This window comes from Tyto alba, unplaced genomic scaffold, assembly GCF_018691265.1.
Source record: "Tyto alba isolate M040663 unplaced genomic scaffold, T.alba_DEE_v4.0 Super-Scaffold_1, whole genome shotgun sequence".
Taxonomy (NCBI): Eukaryota; Metazoa; Chordata; class Aves; order Strigiformes; family Tytonidae; genus Tyto; species Tyto alba.
In genome coordinates this window covers 8465275-8485938 of record NW_024881261.1, presented here as the reverse complement: position 1 = coordinate 8485938, position 20664 = coordinate 8465275, and the positions used below count along the sequence as shown (strand labels likewise).

General features: G+C 38.5%; 1 protein-coding gene across 1 annotated transcript; it reads left to right on the top strand.

Annotated features, from left to right (window-relative positions):
- The first annotated feature begins 1615 nt into the window (after positions 1–1615).
- LOC104366932 (inactive pancreatic lipase-related protein 1) lies at positions 1616–17229 on the top strand. The gene is made up of 12 exons (XM_032988666.2): positions 1616–1664; positions 2430–2584; positions 3097–3222; positions 5415–5549; positions 6581–6689; positions 9342–9461; positions 9696–9815; positions 11338–11456; positions 12582–12711; positions 13837–13948; positions 15734–15901; positions 17115–17229. Exons 1-12 carry the CDS (start codon positions 1616–1618, stop codon positions 17176–17178), a joined length of 1407 nt encoding a protein of 468 aa, XP_032844557.2. The 3' UTR covers positions 17179–17229.
- The last annotated feature ends 3435 nt before the right edge of the window (positions 17230–20664 follow it).

Genomic DNA, 20664 nt, shown 5'->3' with positions numbered 1-20664 from the left:
GTGAACATATTTGTGAACTGGAATGCTACTTCAATTAAGGACAGAAGCTCTGAGCTCTAAATTAGTATGAAAGGTAGTATTTTAGAAAAAATTAAAGCTCCACTATTAATTAAAAAAATAAACCCCACTAGCATGGATGATAGCAGTGTAACGCCTGTACACACAGCTGGTATCCACTTGGTCGTTCCCAGAGGTGGAGATCAGGGAATGTCAGCTCTGCAAAGGTATATGGCCACAGGCAAAAAGCATATCCAAGCTGACAGGTGAAGAGTTAACTGAAGTCTCGTTTCTTCTTGAGTTCACTTAGAGCCTTATCCTAGGGATGAACAGGACCAAGGGGTTCCCAGACCTAGTCCTGTTCATTTGCACAGACTGTTTTTAACCTTTTAGTTGATGTGTCTAGTAGAACACCCTGCTGAGCTCTGTAACGTCGCTACACAAAGCGGTCATGTCACAATATCTGGGGGAATTTTGTATGTTATTTGTATATCTTTCCATCATGTCTGCTCTCAGTTCATCACTCAGAGAAGGGCTTTCTCAAAACTTGGATTACATGGGTAGTATGGTAAGGATCCAAAGAGGTAGACAATTGTACTTCTCCATCTACTTATTTCAACAAGGAAATGAAAAGGACACCAGGAGAAGGTCAGACTTTCACTGTGAAAAGACATACCAGGCCTACTAAGAAGTTTTCCTAAAGGGATAAGGATTCACCAAATTGAGCTGATGTCAGGAAATGGGCACAAAAGACCCAGAAACACAAGAGCATTCCACATCCAAAATCCCTCGATACAGGGCAAGGAAAGGGACTTGATGATGTGGTTCCCTAGCAGACCCCTTACATCCCAACTACACAATACTGAAAACATAAGCCTTCCTAGCCACGACAAACCCCTAAATGCACTGCCACACAGACGCACATAATTCTCTTTAATGTCCCACTCCTGATGTGTTGCTGCCTGTGAATTGTCCTACCTCTGGAGTTCCAATGCTATTCTGGGCTCCACCACACAAATTCAAGAAATTTATGTCCATGAATTTTGGAGTTTTCAGTGAAAACAACCATTAAAGTTGTTTTCCAGTTTAGCTATGAACTATAATCTGAAATAAATGTTCCTATCTTTCTGGGAACGTTTCCAAGGATAAAGCAGACTATAAAAAGTACAAGCAAAGTTTGCACATTAGTGCATGGAGCTTCAAGGCTGCATTGTAAGTAGTTCATATTTTGGGGTTTTTCTTTTACCTCATCAGTTAGATGGTTTACCAAGACATAGCAGTATAAAGGGGAATGGCAGCTCACAGAAGATGTCCTTGTGCTAGTTCTAAAGTAGCTACTATATATCCTATTAGAAGCATAGCTTCAACAGGACAAAAAAATCATTCTGGATTTAAGTTATACGTCAGTAGATTTAGGAACCCCACAATCTCTAGTGGAGCAAGCAAACATAAAGCTGACTCATACACGTCTCACATATGCAGTATTCATAGATAAATGTTGCAGGAAAGACAACACAACACCCTTTGCACTTTGAGGAAATTCAGCACCAGAAAGCTAAGTGCACTTGCTAATAATTGGGTTAGCAAATCCTAGCTGCTTCTTTTTCTACTGTTCTAGATGCTTGGAATTTGGATACTTGCATTGTTTCTGCTCAGCACAGCAGAAGGTAAGCATATGGAGTTAGTATATATATAGCCTTTCTATACTGCTATATTTTGTGGGATATTCTTCTACACTATAGTGCCTTAAAACTTACAGATTGAGATAACATAGTTCACTCTCCTATAAAAAAAAATGGCGAGATGAATGTGTGGGTGTGTTGTTTTTCCTCTTCTCCACTCTGGAAATCCCATCCTAGGAGCATGCAAGAAATGATGGTGTTTTCTATTTCAGAGCAAAGCGACTGCTCTACCAAATCTAGGAGATGATTTGTTGTATTCTTCTTTAGGGATGGAAATGAAGAAAAAGCTGGGGGTAGGGGGTGGAGGCAATGTAATGCAGGTATAGCTTTATGTTAAGCAGAAGTCACTGACTCATATAGTATAAGACTTCTTGTGTACAGAGTAGTCAGCTGTTCAGCACAGTCTCAAATTTTTGCTGATTATTTGCAATATCTTGGCTCAGTGTTAGGAGAAACTCGTTAGCTGTCTTTGCCTTAGGCAAAACACAGCTGAGCAAAGATACCCAAAGTATGGTACAGGATACTCACAGAGGAGCTCCACTGAATACTTTGTTGATGAACAACAGGGTGGCTTCTTTCCTTGGGGTAAACTGTAGTCTTTGAAGATCTGAGAGAGGGAAAATGCTGGTCTTTGCTTTCAGTAAAACACGGGATTTTCAATGGTCCTCCAGAGAAGAGATGCTATGCTTTATGACTAGCCTGCTCCACTTTACTCATTCATCTATTATTGTTCCGATCTGTATGCTACAGGCAAAGAAGTTTGCTATGAAAGGCTTGGATGTTTCTCAGATGATATACCATGGTCTGGGACTACGGAAAGACCAGTCCATAAGTTACCCTGGGATCCAAAAAAGATCGACATTCACTTCCTCCTGTACACAAGAGAAAATCCTACTGTCTTTCAAGTAAGAACTATTGTGGCTTAAACATTAGTAAATCACATGCAAAAAGAGTAAATAAATACAGACTCCAGCTGCTTTCCTGTAAAAAGTTAGAAATGGTGAAACCTCCATGTTATTCAAGAGACAACCCCTTCTAGTTCCTTGGCAGGGTCTCTGGGGCAAAACTCTCATCCTCCTCTGGCCCCCACAAAGCAGCACTCCCTGATGTTTTCTGTATGGCCACAGAGAAATACTGGGAAACTCTGCATTTTTAAAATCATTGGGTAATTTTTTCCAGAGATAAGAGGTAAGCACATTAAAAGTAAAGTCTTGGATGCTCTAAGATAACTGTCAAAGCTTGCTTTGGATGGAGATACAGACCTTAAGCCATAGTCATGTGAACATCTGCAGATGTGTTTAACACTGCGTAATTTTTAAACACCTGTACAGATAAGCACTGTTTAGGTCTTTGCAATTTTGATAAGCTATTTACAGACCACAGATTTAAATGTGTATTAATTTAATATCTACAACAGGAGATCTCTGCAGTTGATGCCTCGACAATTGACTACTCAAATTTTAATGCAAGTAGGATAACCAGATTTATTGTACATGGATTTATAGATGATGGAGAAGAAAACTGGTTGTCAGACATGTGCAAGGTAGGTTACCACAGGGGAAGCCTGTCCCTGTGAAGTTGCTTAATTTGCATTTATAAACACATTCCTATAAATTATCTCTTTTCTCTATTAATAATTAATTTCTGTCATGGCACTTGTAGTGATAAGGCGGGAAAGAGAGGCCACATTTTCAAACTGTTAACAACTTAAATATGTAGCTCTCCAGCTTGAGGAAAAGCATGAGGTAAAATACATTCAATTCTTCTCTTTAGTGAAGTGAGTGACAACAGGATTGGGCTCAATAAATTCCTTTTTCTTGGTAAAAGCAACACAAACCCTGGAGCAAGATACTGCTTAGTAACAAGGGCGATTCCAGAAATAACTGCAGTCGCATAACCATTGCATCATATTTCTTCAGACAATAGACAGATTTCTAGAAAGTCCTTCACAAAGATATGGGCTGCCACGTGACTGTTGGAGGCTGAGGACATGGGCTGACTGCTAACAGAAACAATAAAGCTGTAGAAATATACATCCAGAAGGGGCCTCAAGGGGATAATTTTAAACAAATCTTTCAATGTAGGACTTGCTATGAATAGTAATGAAGTAAAGCACTCTGGTTTACTGATTTTTGTGCTAATTCTCCAATATATTTCTTAATCCTGTCCCCATATAAAGTTGTAATTCCAGCTTGTGGTCTCAAATCCTATAAGCATGCTTTCTATTGTAGCTGCAGCTAATGGAAGCTACTAGGCATACATCACAGAACAAAATATCAGTTGATGGCATATGACACTTTTAGAATAAGTTTTTTCAACTAACTATTCACACAACTACAAATTTGTTTAAATTCTGTATTCTTATTTATTTACACTACAAGAAACAATGTGAAAGTCCACTAAAATAAAGGTATTTCACATTTATTGCATCACTGTTACCTGCTTCTCTTTGATACCAAGTCAAAAGAAAATAAATCTATTTGACAGTTTCCTGTTGAAAAAAATCTATGTTGATTATCACTGTATGAACATTGAGAAATGATTGCTGGATTTGTTAGTTAATAATTTGTTCAATTATCAGAAGTAGATTGATGTTTTTATAATTCTCAGTCTTCAATTTTCCACTCTTAAAATAGAGATTTTTTTTCTAGAACCTCACAATCAACAAAATAGCTCACATTTTGCTTCAGCTAGTCCCTTAAATCCTTTTGATCAATTTTCACAAGAATGTAGAGGCATGAGATAAAACTTTAAATTATACCTCTATTACAGTGGTTTATGTTTTATCACAATACTCCAATTTATTTAAAAAAAAAAAATTTGGTCTCAATGAATCTTTTCAGTAAAGAGTGAAGCAAATGGGCTTGTGAATACATCAGCCCTCCTATGTGTATCTGTTATTTACATTCCTTCTCATTAAGTAGTAATCCTATCTGCACATTTATTTTTACCACATCTAACACAGCCACAGACACTTCTATTGCCTTTTTTGTCCTTTGCCAGTGGTAGCTTGTTTTGAATGTTTTATAATGTCAGAACACAAAGCAAAGAAAAATAAATATACCAAAGCTGCTAAAGCAAAATACACTTAGCCAAACAATCCAGCTCGGAGGAAAAAAACAAAGTTTCAGATTCTGTGGCAGACAATAAAGTATCTGCCTGTATATATATATATATATTCCCAAATAAAGCCATAAATCTGAAACGAACATTCAGTGACACCAGCAATTTATGCTCCCTCCTATAAAAACACACTCTCTTTCTTACAAATCTGTATCAGGAAAACACTCTTGATTTTTATTATCAAAAATACAAGTTCTAATTGAATTTGAATTAAAGAAGTATTTTTAAATTACTTAAGTGAATCAGTGCATGAGTAGAACTCTTATTTAGTGTTACAAAGTTTGATTGAAATTAAAAATTAAAAGTATCAGCATTTATATTGTTTTCCCTTCTGCAAAAAAATACTGCTATGGGTATTTGAAATGATGATGTGGCCATTACTACAGCATACCACCCTATTTCAGTATTATGTCCTATTTTAGCATTGTGTAAGCATTTATAAGCCTGTGAGCAGGCATGACCACATGTATATGCTAAGGTGTTGGTTCTTAAAGTGTTCTAATCTAAATTCATGCAAAATTTATGAGCTGAGCTGTGATAACCAACATGAATCAAATCCAGATTGTATTTACTGTGGGGCTCTTTGGTTTTTGCTCTTGTTTCGCAAAACAGAGGATGCTTACAGTGGAAGATGTGAACTGTATCTGCATAAACTGGAAAAAAGGTGCAAGATGTCAGTACACCCAGGCATCTAACAATGTCCGCGTTGTGGGAGCTGAAATAGCTTATTTTATAAATGTTCTTATGGTAAGAATCTTCTGGATATAAAGCTGTAGCTATAATGCTGATTTGAAAGAAATGCGATTCAGGAACTTTCATGAATGTGACTGTAACCAGTAGAAAACATTTTCTTCTACTCAGTGATCATTTTAGAAGTTGTGCTGAAAGCAGACTCTTTTTTTAAAAATCAGCCATAACAGCACAGTTAGCCAATTTAGGGATAGGAAGTTCTACAGGACATCCCCATAGTACAGCCAGATATTCTGAACAAGTTAACAGATGTAAAATGTTGTGTAGTTTAAATATGCAGAGATAACAGGCCTTTTTACGAAGACAAAACCTAGCTAGTGACTCTTAAGAATTCCAGAAAACCAGCTGGCAGCCAGCAGCGGCTGGAGGACAATGGCTCTCAGGGGAAAGCCCTTGTGCAAAGTGCCTAAATCTATCGAAGGTGCCATGTGCCTCCTTTCTTAGCCAGCTGCACATGGGAAGTAATGCTTGGTTTGAAGCCTTCTTTTAATCTAAGTGCTTTCAACACACATTTCCCATAAAAGGACTATAAATTACTTAGATTGTATGCTGGGTATAGGAGTGCTCTGACCTGTGTCCCACTCTCTACATCTGCATTGCAGACACTGAATTACTGCCCCAAAAGGCTGAAGGCATCTCTCCTCTCACATCCTCCTCCAGCTGCACGCAGTGCCTGACCTGCCAGGTGGAACTAAGGGTTCTTGCCTGGCTGAACCTTGCAAGCCAGATAAACATCCTGTGAATCTTAACGGGTCTAGCATGTAAAATGGATACAGAGACTCTCAGGTCTATGTTGACAGAGCTGTCTAGAGTTTTAACAGTCGCCAAATGAGGGCAGCACCTGAATAAGGAGCTTTGAAAAATTGATGTAGTGGACATAAGCATGTAAACAGACAGATGATGAAATCCCTTAAGAGTTCCTGAGTTTGCAGTAAAATTAGAAGTAGTTTTTCAGCCCCCTTTTGCTGAATGTTCCCTGTTTCTGGTGAAAACAGGTGTAGTAATTTTTTATATTGCTATTTTCTCAGGAAAAATACAGATACTCTCCAGCTGATGTTCACATAATTGGCCACAGCCTTGGAGCACATGCGGCAGGTGAGGCTGGCAGGAGGCGGCCGGGGATCGGAAGAATAACTGGTAAGTCAGTGACTTACTGATCATTTTCTCTTATGGTTGCATCTGACTGTGGGCTGTAGTTTTGTCAAGGGTAATTTGGACGTTGTACAATTTAGTCTCTTCTCACAGTACACCAAGGAGTGGTGCCCTGGTAAGTGTGGGAAAGCAGTCAGTGTGATGATTATTTTGCTTACATATATTTACACAGCAAAGAAAGGGCTCCATACATCTAACAGAGCCAGATGGGCCCTGCAATGCATCAGTTGACTTGCTGATACACATTTTGCCACATGGTTGTGGCAATCTACAGACTTTGCCTTCTAGTGCCTCAACCTAGCAGTGTCACTGCCCAACCAGTGCTAGTGTGGAGCAGGACAGGAGTAATGCTGTAACATAATGATATTCCATTGTCACTGTTAAAAACACACAATAACTAACGTACAACCAGAACCAGTTTTAGCTGCTGTGATTGTTTTTCGTAATAACTTGTGTGACACTGATGTAATAATACAGACCAGGAGAGTAATCCCTACTTTCCTTCTTGTAGCAGCTTTCTCCTGCCTTTTTCATCTTTCATTAATCTGGCCTGCTATATAGCAGCACATCTGATGCATAACATCACCCACTGCTTGAAGGTCTCTCTAAAGCATGCTAGAAGCAGCACAAAAGTGAGCAGTTAGTTATTTTGTACTGTAGTTTTGCTAAAAAATATAATTTTGCAGAGAAGGATGGATTAAACCTGACATTTCAGAAACAGCAGGCTAACCTTCCTGATATATCACCCATTATCACCTTACTTTCCTATGCCCACATAAACTTTTCACCTAGTAGAGTACTTTAACAATAATTATTTTATTTTTATTTCCAGCAAGCTTTCTAAAGTTTCATTTCTTCACTTAAAAGCACCCACCGTTCACTATATTGCTAAGTAATAACCTGTCCCTTTTAAGTGTTCCCACATTTCTGATTTAGACATTTTTAATGAATATTACGTTCTTTTAATTTTCAGTCAGCTTTACTGATTCAGTTTCTGCCTTCCCAGCACTGAATTGTTCTGTTTTCTTTCCCTGTTGCACATTACACACTCCATGCTCTCAGAAAGCGAAGAAGCCCCTCGTTATTGCTGAGCCAGGTTTTCCTTTCTTTCAGAAGAGGCATTTTTGGTTCTGGTTTTATAGACGTCCACATGTTGCCCTAACTATGCAGACTCTGGACATCCTCCACTGGTCCCATAAATAGTGTCTATCTTGCAAGATATAATGGATCAAGCCTCTGTGACTATTGGCCAGAAGCCTTTTCATCTTCCCTTTGATCCAACAGCAAGTTTTCATTTTCCAGCATCCTTTGGTTTGTAATCTGCTCTCTACCCACACTAGCTGAGAGGAAATTACTCTCGAAGGAACCATTGTGCAACATTGCAAGACTTAAATGATGAAAATGCATATGGTTGAGAGGCAAAACAAAGTTCTGTGGAAGCACGGGCTGTCTCAGCCCTCTGCCCACAGCAGGAGCATCAGTGACCATAGCCACCACACGACTATTAGCCATATCCCTGCACTGTTCTTCAAGGGGAGAGCCCTCATCTTTCTCAAATTATTTAATTGGCTATTTAAAAAAGCAAATGGCAATCAAATATTCATACCTATTGCAATATGAATTCTTTTCTAAAAAAGATATTCCAGAGACCTCACAAAGCAGAGACACTATTTCAAGTATTTTAAAACCTTCAATACTCTCCCAGAGAGAAAAACTGAAAAGAGGTATTATCAGCTAAACTTGTGATCAGACTACTCCTTTCTCAAAATACAGGTAACTCACCCTGAAGTCTGCACTCTTTATCAGTTTTTTAAAATGCTCAGCACTTCCAGTGTTTAAAGATATGTGCTTGATCACCTTATTCATCATGCAGGCAGTGCCAAGGGCAGAGTGCATTAAACAGAATGACCCCTCATACACAAAAGACAGTTATGGATATTATTAACACAGCCCTTTTCAATTGTTACTTTTCCTCAGGGATTTCAGTCTTGGTGAACCTTGGACTAATAGTTTACAAAATTCAGTCTAAAAGCAAAACCAAATCTGCTGCCCAGGAACAACAAGAGATGAAAGTATAAGGTAGCAAAAACTGTACAATCTGCAAGATTTTACAAGCTCCTGAAATTGCTGCAGCAATTTGGAAAGCAAACTAATTCTGTTTTCTGCTAGGATCAAAAGCAAAGTTCATCACTTCAAAACCAGGTATTTTTCTAAAATTTGACCAGAGCCAGAAGTAGACAGGCTGGTTTCAACACCTACAAGCACATGGGGAGCTATCAGCATCAATTCTTGTTTGGATACTCTCAAATAAGATACTCTAGAAACCAGGCAAATAGATCAGCTATATGGGATGCAGACACAGCAGCCTCAATTTGAGCAGCATTATTACAGGGAAGTTCAATAAATATATATGTATCCAAGTGTTGGGATTCAATATTGATGTAAATCAGTAAAATTTAACAGTCTTCACACAGGTTGTGAGAGAAACCATATACGGTATCATTAATGCCTATACTAATTAAATACATGGAACCATATGCAACTATATATGTGATAGTCATATACAATCGTAAAGTTATATAAAATTATATGTCTATCTCTCTTTATATATATGTAACACTAGCCTTTTTCTTCCAGGACTGGACCCTGCTCAACCTTATTTTCAAGGCACTTCAATTGAAGTCAGACTGGATAAATCTGATGCAGAGTTTGTCGACATTATTCACACAGATTCAGCTCCCACAATCCCCCACTTAGGTGAGCATTCAGATCTACTGTATTAATACCAAATTATGAATGCTTTGTGGTACTTAAGTATCCTAATCATTCATCAAGACTCAGTTGTGCTGGGTGGTGCATAGACACAGAACAAATACACCATGCTGGTCACCAACAGCTCATATCCTAAAATACCAAACACACACAAACTTCAGGCCAGCTGTAAGACAATACTAATTTAAAATGTGCTTACCCCTCCTTTAAATGCTTCAGGTTTTGGCATGAGCCCAGCTATAGGGCATCTTGACTTTTATCCAAACGGAGGAAAGCAAATGCCAGGGTGTGGGAAGAACCCTGTTTCACAGATCGTGGATCTTGATGGCATCTGGGAAGGTAAGTAAGTTTGATTACATTACAAATTCAGGGGAAGGTCACCCCTCACAATGTATCAACTTAACTTGTATTAATTCAGGTGTTTTGCATTAGCTTTTGGTCTGCTCACCAGCAATAGCAGCTGCAGAGTGCAGTGAAACTGTTAATATGCTCAGAACACACCATTTTCCAGACCTGATTCACAAATAAACAAGACAAAGGGTTTGCCTCTGGAAAATATGCCTCTTCTAAAGTATCTAATAGCAGAAACAAACGTTACTGAAACTGCACCAAAAATTTTGAAGGGTCTGTAACAAAACATTTCACTTTGTTTCTATTTAGTTGCCCAGCAGTAGTACTGGGTGGAGTGGGACAACGATTCTCAAAGCTACTTCTGTTAGGGTATCTTCAGCTGCAATTCTTCTGAGATAAAGCAATTAATTATTTTTATTTAATAACCTATTACAATCTGGGTTGCATTAAAGCAACATCATTGTGTCTATTTTTAGTTGGCTAAAAAAGGATTGGCACATAGCTGCTCAAATACTTTGTTCTTTGTTGTTTTACATGGTTCTAATAAAAGCTCTGATTATTAGAAAATTTCTGTGTCTTTAAAGAGTTAAATTGCACATAACATTAAAAACAAAACAAAACAAAAACAGAACAAAAAAAAAAAAACAAAACCAACCAAACAAACAAACAAAAAAAAACCAAAAACAACCAACCAAACAAACAAACAAAAACCACAACCCAAAATCTCTGCTGTACAGATTTTTCTGTATATTATCTGAGCTCTTTCTTACATCTCTACAAACACCTTCAACTCTGGAAATCCATGAATCTATTTGTGATAACTAGCCTTTTTCTCCAGGTTTTATTCAGTGCAGCTGGAAGCATTACTTTTTCTTTTTTTTTTTTTTTTTTTTTTATAAACTTGTTATCAATAATAGGGAATTAAAGCACAAAGAAATAGCTGTGTTATATATGATCTTCTTTTTAACCTAAGGTCAGGAAAATAAAGGCAACACAAAGGAAAATAATATATTCATTATTTTAATTTTAAGAATCTCCCTTCCTTAAGCACCCTCCAAATAATAATAATTTTGTTTTGAAGTCCTCAGCTGGAGCAAATCAGCATAGCCCTAGGAAGTTCACTGTTAAATACTTTTCATTTGGTTTTCTTTTGTTATGGTAATGTATCTGTTCCCTACAAAAGATCTGCTTCATGCAGTTCTCCTTTCTATTGTAAAACTCAGATTGCTTGAATAAGTGTTGGGGAGGGCAGGAGCTGGACTGAGCTGCATAGTCAGTTTCCACAAAACATTTCCAGTCTGCATTTTATACCTGTTGAGTCAGTGACATTCCTTAGAGCATCAATTCATTGCAAAAACAAACTTCAAACCTTATGTTTGATACTCCAAGAATTGTGATGAGGCTTTTGAGGAGGAATGGTGCATCCCAACGACAGGGCAAGGGCTGTAACAGTATCTTTCCTCGAACGGTAGCAGAAAGGAAGAACTAACCTGGGAGCATCTTTCCACAGGAACTCGGGACTTTGTGGCTTGTAATCATTTGAGGAGTTACAAGTATTACTCTGACAGTATTATCTACCCTGATGGATTTCTAGGCTATTCTTGTGCTTCATATGACATTTTTGAAACAGTAAGTATTTCTCAGAGCCTCAGGATGAACCATATCAAAATAGCGGCCTTTATCTATACACCTGAAATTCAGCTTATATGTGCTAGCTTGCACCCAACAAGTGCATCTGTAGGAGAAGGAAGTGTCAGACATCATAAAGTATTATAGCTCATGCAGCTGACACGGGTCAAATTAGAAAAAGACAACAAAAAAACAGGGTTGTCCCTGGTTCTGTGGTGATGTGACAGCCCTGAGGTACTACTGGAGCTACTGTAGCTTCCCCAGGCCTGCTCTGCTGCATCAAACTGGGGAAGAGGTAAGGAGGAGAGCTTGTCCCTGTAATCATCAAATGTATTTATTAAACAGAAACGAATAGAATCCCATATGCTAGCAGGTGAGCTTTAAAACACAGCTTAAATGTAATCTTTTCAAAAGAACAAGAAATAAAAATATATGATGACCTGATAGGGTCAGTCCATGATCAAAGTACTCTGGTGTCTTAGAATGGCCTCAGGGGCAAAGCACAATGGTTTATGGACCAAGGTCAGGAAGCCCTTCCCTGTCCCAGATAGGGAACTACAGCCTGAGAGTAATGGGGAGGTAACAGGCACATCATATCCTTCAGACAGAGGTATAAACTTACATAGTGCTTAGACTGACCTTTATGTGTTCTGAGCAGGTGATGGAGATCACATTTCTCAGATCACTTTGGGAGAAGGTGACTACCTGTTCCTGTCACCATAGTAGAAAGCTTCTTTCACAACAAAAATGAGCTTTGTTTCCAAGACAAAGCCTTTCTTGACCCATCCTGAAGGTATAAGGAGACATCACTCTTTCTCATCAGTTGCTGGCAAGGACACTTCCACCACTGTGCTCCAGTTCAAGACTACTCAAGGGTGTCACTGATTTGGCTGGATTAAGCTAAATAGCATGAGAAAAAACAGAGAGCCCTGAAAAATCAGAGCCTTTGAGAAAGTTGGCTAGCTTGCATCATCTTTCTCAAGTCACAGAAAGAGTTACTTGAAATTTGTTGTTGCTGTGATATAGGGAGAGTTAGGAGGGTATGTTAAAAATCAGTCCTATGACTAATTTTTTTTTCTTGTCTGGCTGGATGATTTTATTAATAGATATATTTGTTTTCACTAGGGAAGCTGTTTCCCATGCCCACAGGAGGGATGCCCAAACATGGGTCACTTTGCAGATAAATTCAAAGGGAAAATTAAAAACGATTTCCTGAAACTTTACCTGAATACTGGAGAGGCCAAGGATTTTCCTCGTGAGTTTCAATTGTTTCTATTGCTACCTACTCCTTGTAAACAAACCTTTTTGCTTTCCTGTTTTACAATTAATTTTAATAGATGAACAGACCTCATGGCAGTGCAATGGCTCTTCAGTCCTTCATGCCTTTTCCTCTTTTGCTCCAGTACTAGCAAGCAGTTTTCAGCACTCCAGTACAAGAAAGATGTTGATAAACTACAGTGGAGGTCCCTGAGATGTTTAGTGGACTGCATTACAAGGTACAAGGAGAAAGGAGTATAAGCAATGCACAGAACTTGCAGCAAGGAAATTTCTTATTAAATCATATGAAAATTACTATCACAATGACAGTGGTTAAATGCAGGAAGAGGGGCCCAGAGAAGCGGGGAAATCTCCATTTTTGGAGATGTTCAAAACTCCATTCAACAAAGGCCAAGAGCAAGCCGATTACAGCTGGCCTTGTTTTGAGAAGGGGATGGACCAGATGACCTCCTATACAACTGAAGTTATCCTAAATGTCATCTCTCACAAGATGGTTCTTCCTTTGCCTTTGTAAACAAGAAGCATGAGGGAGAAGATCTGCTTTTGCTAGTTGCATGATAGGAGAAAGTTCCCACCCACAAAAATTAGTTTCCTTGAGCTTCAGAATTTTTTTACACTCCTTATGTTCTGGTATGTACCAGTGTTTATTCCTAATACCTCCTCCTTTCCACCTTCATTGTATATGAAAACCTTCATGCTCAAAATTATGAGGTCTATATTGTGTTTACCATGTTACTGACTAGTTGTTCTTTTTTTTTTTTTTTTTTTTTTCCCAGAAAGTAACATAAATGTCTATTCATTTCTCATGTTGATCTTATTAGAATACAATGACAGATCTGACTCACTGGTGTTTTGTATTTGTTTAGCATGGTTATAACCCAAGGAAGAACAACAAGAACTAAGATTCATGTGTGAGAGCATTGTGTTAACCACTTTGAGTCCAGACAGCCTATGATGTAGCCTTGAACTGAAAGTGAAGGACAGTGATAATTTTCTTTTGCTTTCAACCATAGTGTACAGACCAAAAATAACATAAGACTTGATATTTTGGAGACTGTTTCTCCCTGGGTACAATCTAACTTACCGTATTTCTTCTGTATAGTTTGGAGGTACAAAGTAACCGTGACCCTCTCTGGAAAGCGTAAAGTAAAAGGATATGTAAACGTTGCCCTGTATGGAAGTGGTGGGAACACAAGGCAGCATCAGATCATTGAGTAAGTTAAAAATTCAACAGTAAGAAACTTCTCTTCTAGAATATTTAGTTTATAATTTTAATTAATATTTCTGTTTAGATTGGTCTTATTTTAGAGATCAAATTCTATGCTCTATGTAAATGCAGTGACAGTTCACTCACTCTGGGTTTACATTTGAAAGGAGATGGTCGGAATGCAGGAGTTTAAAATGATAGAATTTGGTGTCACTTGTTTGCTGTCCCACTAAGGTCTTGCTGGACATACAATAGCAGAGTTCTGATCTTTTTGTCTTTCGCAGGCTTGTAAAATGTTGCTGCCATGGCTGCTTACAGATGAAGTTACCTCATGATTTACTATAGAAAAATCTAGTTTTTGTTGCTCATAACTTTGCCTGCTTACACTGAAGCATTTGCTTGCTTGCCTCGTGTGGTCTTGTTTATTTGCATTTTTCTTGTTTGTTTTAACTAAAATAACTGAAATGATGAAAAATAGGGAGAAGGCATTTTGATGTGGGTTTGGGGGTTTATTTTTTTGGTTTGGTTTTTGTTTATTGACAACTATGTCGTTTCCACTTCTTTTCCAAGAAGGACTTCATGTCCTCACACTTGGAAGCAGGTGCTTGCTATGACCTGATCCCAGTTTGCAGGCACCCATACATCCACCTGAGATGAGTCTGCCAGCACTGAATGCACTCCAGTGTTCTCCCGCTGCCCTTTGCAGGGCCTGTGTCCATTCAATTACTGGAAGTGAACTTTTTTTTCCCCAGCAAATCTTGCTCTAACCTACTAGGCACCACTGTGGATCCAGCAAAGAAACAAAAAGGCAAAGGGATTTTGTCTTGTCTCTCATTACTTCCACTACTATAAGCCTTTTAATGTAGAGGAGACTAAATATCATCCTCTGAGGCAGATGAATGAGAAAGTGGAAAGATAGGGGAAGGAATAAAAATCCTGTCTTTTTCATGAAGCTTGTTAAGCCATGACAAGAGGTTTCCTCTGGGTGGTTCTTCTGGATCCTCTGCTTTTTTTTTTCCCCTCCTGTATCTCTCAGGTCATGTCTACAATAACAGTTCTGCAGTAATAAAGGCATCACACATTCAAAGTTCTCTTGACTTCAAATAGTAGGGGTAAACTTAAGAAAGTAGCCCTTCACCTCCAGAGCACGGGGATGGGAGAGGGCAAAGGAGAGGATCAGAAAAGCATTGACTCATATTCAGTGAGATGTAGTAGCTGAAGCCATTATCAGCCTCAAAATGCTGCCACTTAGAGCTTGCTATATTGATGTAACATGAAATAAGTACCCAGATTATAAACTACAGTTACCAAAGAGCACATGAACATTTGACTCTGCCACAGTGCTGCAAGTGTGGGAATCTCTGCTAAAGAGCCAGGCTGAGCAGCTGGTGGATAATCCTTTTGGCCATCCCAAATAAATCCAACATCTGTTTCATATAAATAAATTAACATTAAATGAAAATTTCGTTTACGTGCAGAAAACTCTGCCTTCATAAGCAACCGGGAGCAAGCTCTACCTTCTCCACAGGGATTGTCCTGTCACTGGGTCTTCATTGTGAGGTGTGACTGCAGCCTATCAGGCCTACCCACCTTTGCTTCTTCTGACAAACACTACTTTGGGATGTCTTATGTTGGAAAATTGGCAATAATGTTGCTACCATATTACAAGCTAGATACTGTCTCTCTGCTAACTTTCTACTCACTTCCTACAGCAGCCAATCAGTTGACAGGACTGGTAATTAATATTAAAAGCTAGCATGCCTCACATCCATAAAATGTTATTTTTTTACAGGGGAACCCTCCAACCAGACAAGACTTACATAAGTTTCATTGATGTAGAAGTTAACATTCGAACAGTTACAAAGGTTAAATTTCTTTGGAACAACAAACAGTTAAATCCAACTTTTCCTAAGTTAGGGGCTGCAACTATCACAGTGCAATCTGGAGAAAACGGAACAGAGTAAGTATATCCATTGTGAAAATCTTGAAAATTACTTGGGAAGATAGGTGACAAAATTATATGTGAGGTGAGCACATTTTCACAAGAAAAGCTATTTAAGCAATTAAAAGAAAAAGACTCTCAAGAAAAACTTTTATTTCCTTCCTTTCAAGACACTGTTCATCCATAGTTCAATTCACTACTACTTCAACCTTTTGCGTTAAATAAATTCAAAGAAAAACTTAAAATATTCCCAGGCTTCAGAAAAGCAAACTTCCTGTATAACCCCTTGGGTGAAAAAAAATAACACTGGCTTGGATTATCAATATAATTCTTGCCAAGATCCTCCTGTCCACAAGAACTAGTTATCTGTGTCTGAGCTTGCATTAGGATGTCTGATTCACTGTCAGCTGGAACCAGCAGGAGTTTTCCATTGATTTTGATGGTCCCTGAGATCGTGATTGACGAACAAGGACGCTGATAATAAGCCTACCCTTCCAATGAGCTCTTACAAGCCTACATGCAATGTTGAGGGAAGGAGGCTAAAACTAATTTATCCAGATTTTGTGTAATATGTCTTGGATGTTCAGATTATAGAAGTATGATTTACTGGTCCAGTTTTACACATTTTCCTGGACTTTTTAAAATAAACTCCCTCATTTAACTTTATCAGTTATTTTATTTTATCCACCCCATGATTGTGTTTCTAGAAGAGGAGGTGTAGTATATGGTTTAGACTCATATACAAAATCATAGTTAAAATGCCATCACTTAAAAGACAACATGGGAGATGGAAACAATTTCAAGCAAAGCATTGATTACAGTCCAGCAGTATTACCTCTAAAGAGAAGTCCTAAGTCCAGTTGTAGCTCCTGTTCACCAAAGCACGTTGCTGATGGACTGTATTCCTGTAGATAGGCACTCACTCTTCCACTGACTCATGGCCTTTGCACAAATAGTTGTGACAACCTACATAGTGATGGTAACCTAAAATATGAAAGAAAAAAAAAAAATGTAAAACTGAAGGAAGACAGGCAGTGAACCAGAATAAATTCAGTCCGCCAATGCTTTCCCCAGCAATAACATTTGAAACTTAGGAACTCAAAGTATGTTGTGTTCAGTTGTGTAAAATGACAAATCATGTTGACATATGTTAAAAAAAATATCCACTTGTATAATCTCAACAGATGTTGACAACTCAAGGTGCTTTTTTTTTTTTTTTTTTTTTGTTCAGATTCCATTTCTGTGGTTCCGAGATGGTGAGGGAGGATGTTCTGCAAACTCTTACAGCTTGTTAACAGCACATATGGATGCCCAAAATCTTGCTACCAATAAAAGCTAATAATGCATAAAACACTGGAGTCTGCAATCACTGTAGTTATAATACTGGTGATGTGGTTATTTTGCTGGTTTGGGAGGTGGGGGTTAAGTCTGTGGATACCTCACTATAGACAAAATTTTTAGAGTAGCTTTAGGAGTGAATGAACCAAAGCCTGTTGAAAAATTCCCCTGATTTCATCCTGTTTCAAAATAATTTCAGACAAAAGGAGGAAAGGGGGCAGGTAACAAAGTCTGTATAGTGGCTTCTGGGCATTACCGAAAGCAAACGTGCTCATGAGTAGCAGGACAGGATTAAGGAAGCTGATGTTCTTAATCAAACAGACGGCTATGCCTAGAATTACTGTGAGATAAAGATGAAACAGAGATAGGATGAATGGTTACAGAAGAAGGACAGAAGTTTAATTTTCATTACATGTGAGAGATGGAACAGTGAACATGATGGAGAACTGATAATGTGCTTTGCTGTATTAATGCTGAACTAAGCTTGTAGTATATAATCTGGATAGAATTCATTTGAGAAAACTACACAGCAAATTTAAAATGTTAGTGAAGTTTCACTAGAATGTTTATAATCAGAACAATCACCTAAGTGTCCTGAAATCTCATATGCTGGCCCTTAGCCTTGAACAAAACTGTCAGATGATGTGGTCAAAACAGATAATGCAATGAGGGAGTCACTTCTTTCCCTGATTTTTGACAAACACATTCAGCTGAAGTGTGGGTAGTTCACAAATTCATTTCTGTCCCTACATAATCCCATCTCAGCTCCCTCAGCCTGCTGCTCAAGAAGTGGGCTGCTTCTCCTCTGCTGCCAGAGGAACCCCATCCTCACTGAAAAAAAAAACCAGAACTGCTGGGACCTGGAAATCTACTACTCCTTGGGACCTTTTCTCTTCAGCAGTTTCTCTTGAGGTTCCCCACACTCTGCTCTTTCTGCCTCTCTGTGTGATCTTTCCTCCTCCAGAATATCTTGTCCCGAAGGGCATCAACCCCTTAGCAAGGCTTCGGATTTCCCATGGAGTGGTGCAGGCTGAAACCAACTTATTCTGTTGGAGCACTACTCTTTTAATACAGAAGAAAAAGTGGTTTAATCAGTTTGGTGCATTCTGCCAGCTCTCACTGCAAGGTGACAGGAAGGAGAGGGGGCTGTAAAGAATAGATAAAGGACCATCAGCACTGAAGATTGGCAACCTGTGGGCTTGCTCAGAGATGGAATAAGTTCCTTACATGAAAACCTGACTTGGTTTAACCCAACTGAAGAAAATATACCCCAGAAATTTCAGTTTTAGTCAGAGATGTGCAAGCTTGCTTTTATATTTAAAAACCTTCTATATTACACTTGTGCTTCTTGCCTAGATTAAAAGGCAGTACCCAATTGTGCTGCCCCAGGAGCACAGTATGATCCTATTTTGATCTGGAGAGTCACTGTTTTCTGAGTCCCTGAAACCTTGCCCTAGGGAGGACAATAGGGAATAAATATGTGAATTAGTAAAGGACACCCCCCTTGCTATGTTGTCATAGATGTGTGTGGGGTATTAGAATGCTAAACCAGTTTCTTGCCTGACTTCTCTCAAGAGGGAAAACCAAATGTTTTTCACCCTGACGATACTACTTGTGTCTTCCCCTCATTACACTTCCTCTCGCCCTGTGCAGCTCCTCACGGCAGCAGCAAGTGCACAGCGAAGTTTGCTTTGCGTGCTTTCTTCCCAGCCTATGTTGTCTGTGATGGGTATAAGCTAACACTTATTTTGGCTCCAGTTTTTACCATCTGTGGTCAGCCTTATAGTGGTAGAATAAGAGAGAAAGGTTTAATAAGTTCAAGGATGTGAATTGTTTGTCCTGCATCAGGCTGCGATGAGTCCAGGTGTGGGTCACTCCAGCAAAGCCTTTCTCGGCTCTCCGCAGCTGCACGGCCACAGCTGGGCAGGAGGCAGAGGATCCAGCCTCAGGACTCTACAGGCTTTCACACTTCATTCATGTCATCCAGTCCAAGGAGGAATGCATGTCCCCTCTCCAGAGAGACAAATAGTCATGGGTTTACCCATAGCACGCATAGCCATAGACACGGGAGCTGGCATCTGATGTTGGATTTCCATGTCCCCGTGTCCCTTTGACACTGCCTGTTTCCTTCTGCCCTGACAATCTGTCTCTTCTAGAATTTGGCTTCCTGATCTCAGTACCTCCTGCTGAGGAAACCTCAACAGGGTTATTAACTTCCTAACACTGCAGAAGAGTTTCTCCTTTGTCTTTTGTTCCTTTACCTTAGTATAAGCAGATTCTTGCCTACACAATTGTTTTGACAGTCATGATATTCTCTGCATTATCCTTTGCCATAGCCACTTCAGCAGCCCATGTAATTTTAACAAACACCTAACAGAATCAAGACATTAAAGTTGACAATAGCATAATAAAAAATCTCCTTTTAATAATGAACTGGAGCTGCCGTCATCTTGTTTTAGCAGAGTAAAATCTCTCCCCCCCTCCTGAACACTTTACAAAGCTATTACATAAAATGCAATGTTAAATGAACAACAAATTACTTTCCCTTTAGCTAGCTTTTAATGCTAATGGTGCTATTTATTCCTGACCTTTTGAAATATTAGATTTTTTAAATGACAACATAAAAAGAATTCTTGTTTGAAAACGCAAGTGACTTTAAACCACATGTTATTACTTGTAAGTATAGCATGCACATGCATCATTCATTTCAGTGTCCCATTTATGGCTAATTGGTATATATTTCAGTTGACATATATTGTTCTCCTGCAAACGTGTCAAATTCCTTAACGATGTCAGTGACAAAAGCATAGTGCTTGAGATATATAAATTACGCTCTTTACCATATAATCATTCTTATCTATTGGGAATGCTATTTGTGACAAATCATGTTCAAAAATACACACTAAATTGATTATTTTTTTAAACTTTAATATCACGCAATTCATGGCAAGTCTTTGTAGAAATGTTTTGATTTTTATCTGCATCATTTTGCAGCTTTTGAAAAGCTCACTTTATTTATTAAAGGAAGAGTAACACAGTGCAGATCTTAAAATGTATCTTTTGTTATCAGCATAAGAAAACAAATGGGCTATAATTGTGGATATGGAATGAGTAATTTGGTGAAAAATGCTTTGTACTGTAGTTTAGGTTTTATAATTCCTGCCAGAAATTACTATTATTTTGTTGGTGGGCAGCATTGCAATCAGAATTTTAAATATGGGAGCAACTTGGACCACGTATTTTCATTACATTTTAGATTGCCATGTGCAATGTGTTTTTCTCCTATATTACAAATCATCTGAGAACAATAAAAAAAAAAAATTGAAGATTTCATGTGACTCTAATTATTACTGAAGTATAGCAGTGCTCATTGTTGTCTTTAGACAATGCTGTCTATAGTCATTACTTTGCTCCATAAATCAGTAGGATAATGAGGTCCTATC

Bases quoted from the DNA above. Each gene is read 5' to 3' on its own strand.
- LOC104366932 (XM_032988666.2), top strand. From the start codon at position 1,616: ATGCTTGGAATTTGGATACTTGCATTGTTTCTGCTCAGCACAGCAGAA. The intron at 9,462-9,695 runs GTGAGCATTCAG...TAAATGCTTCAG, and splicing joins TCCCACAATCCCCCACTTAG to GTTTTGGCATGAGCCCAGCT. The intron at 13,949-15,733 runs GTAAGTTAAAAA...ATTTTTTTACAG, and splicing joins AGGCAGCATCAGATCATTGA to GGGAACCCTCCAACCAGACA.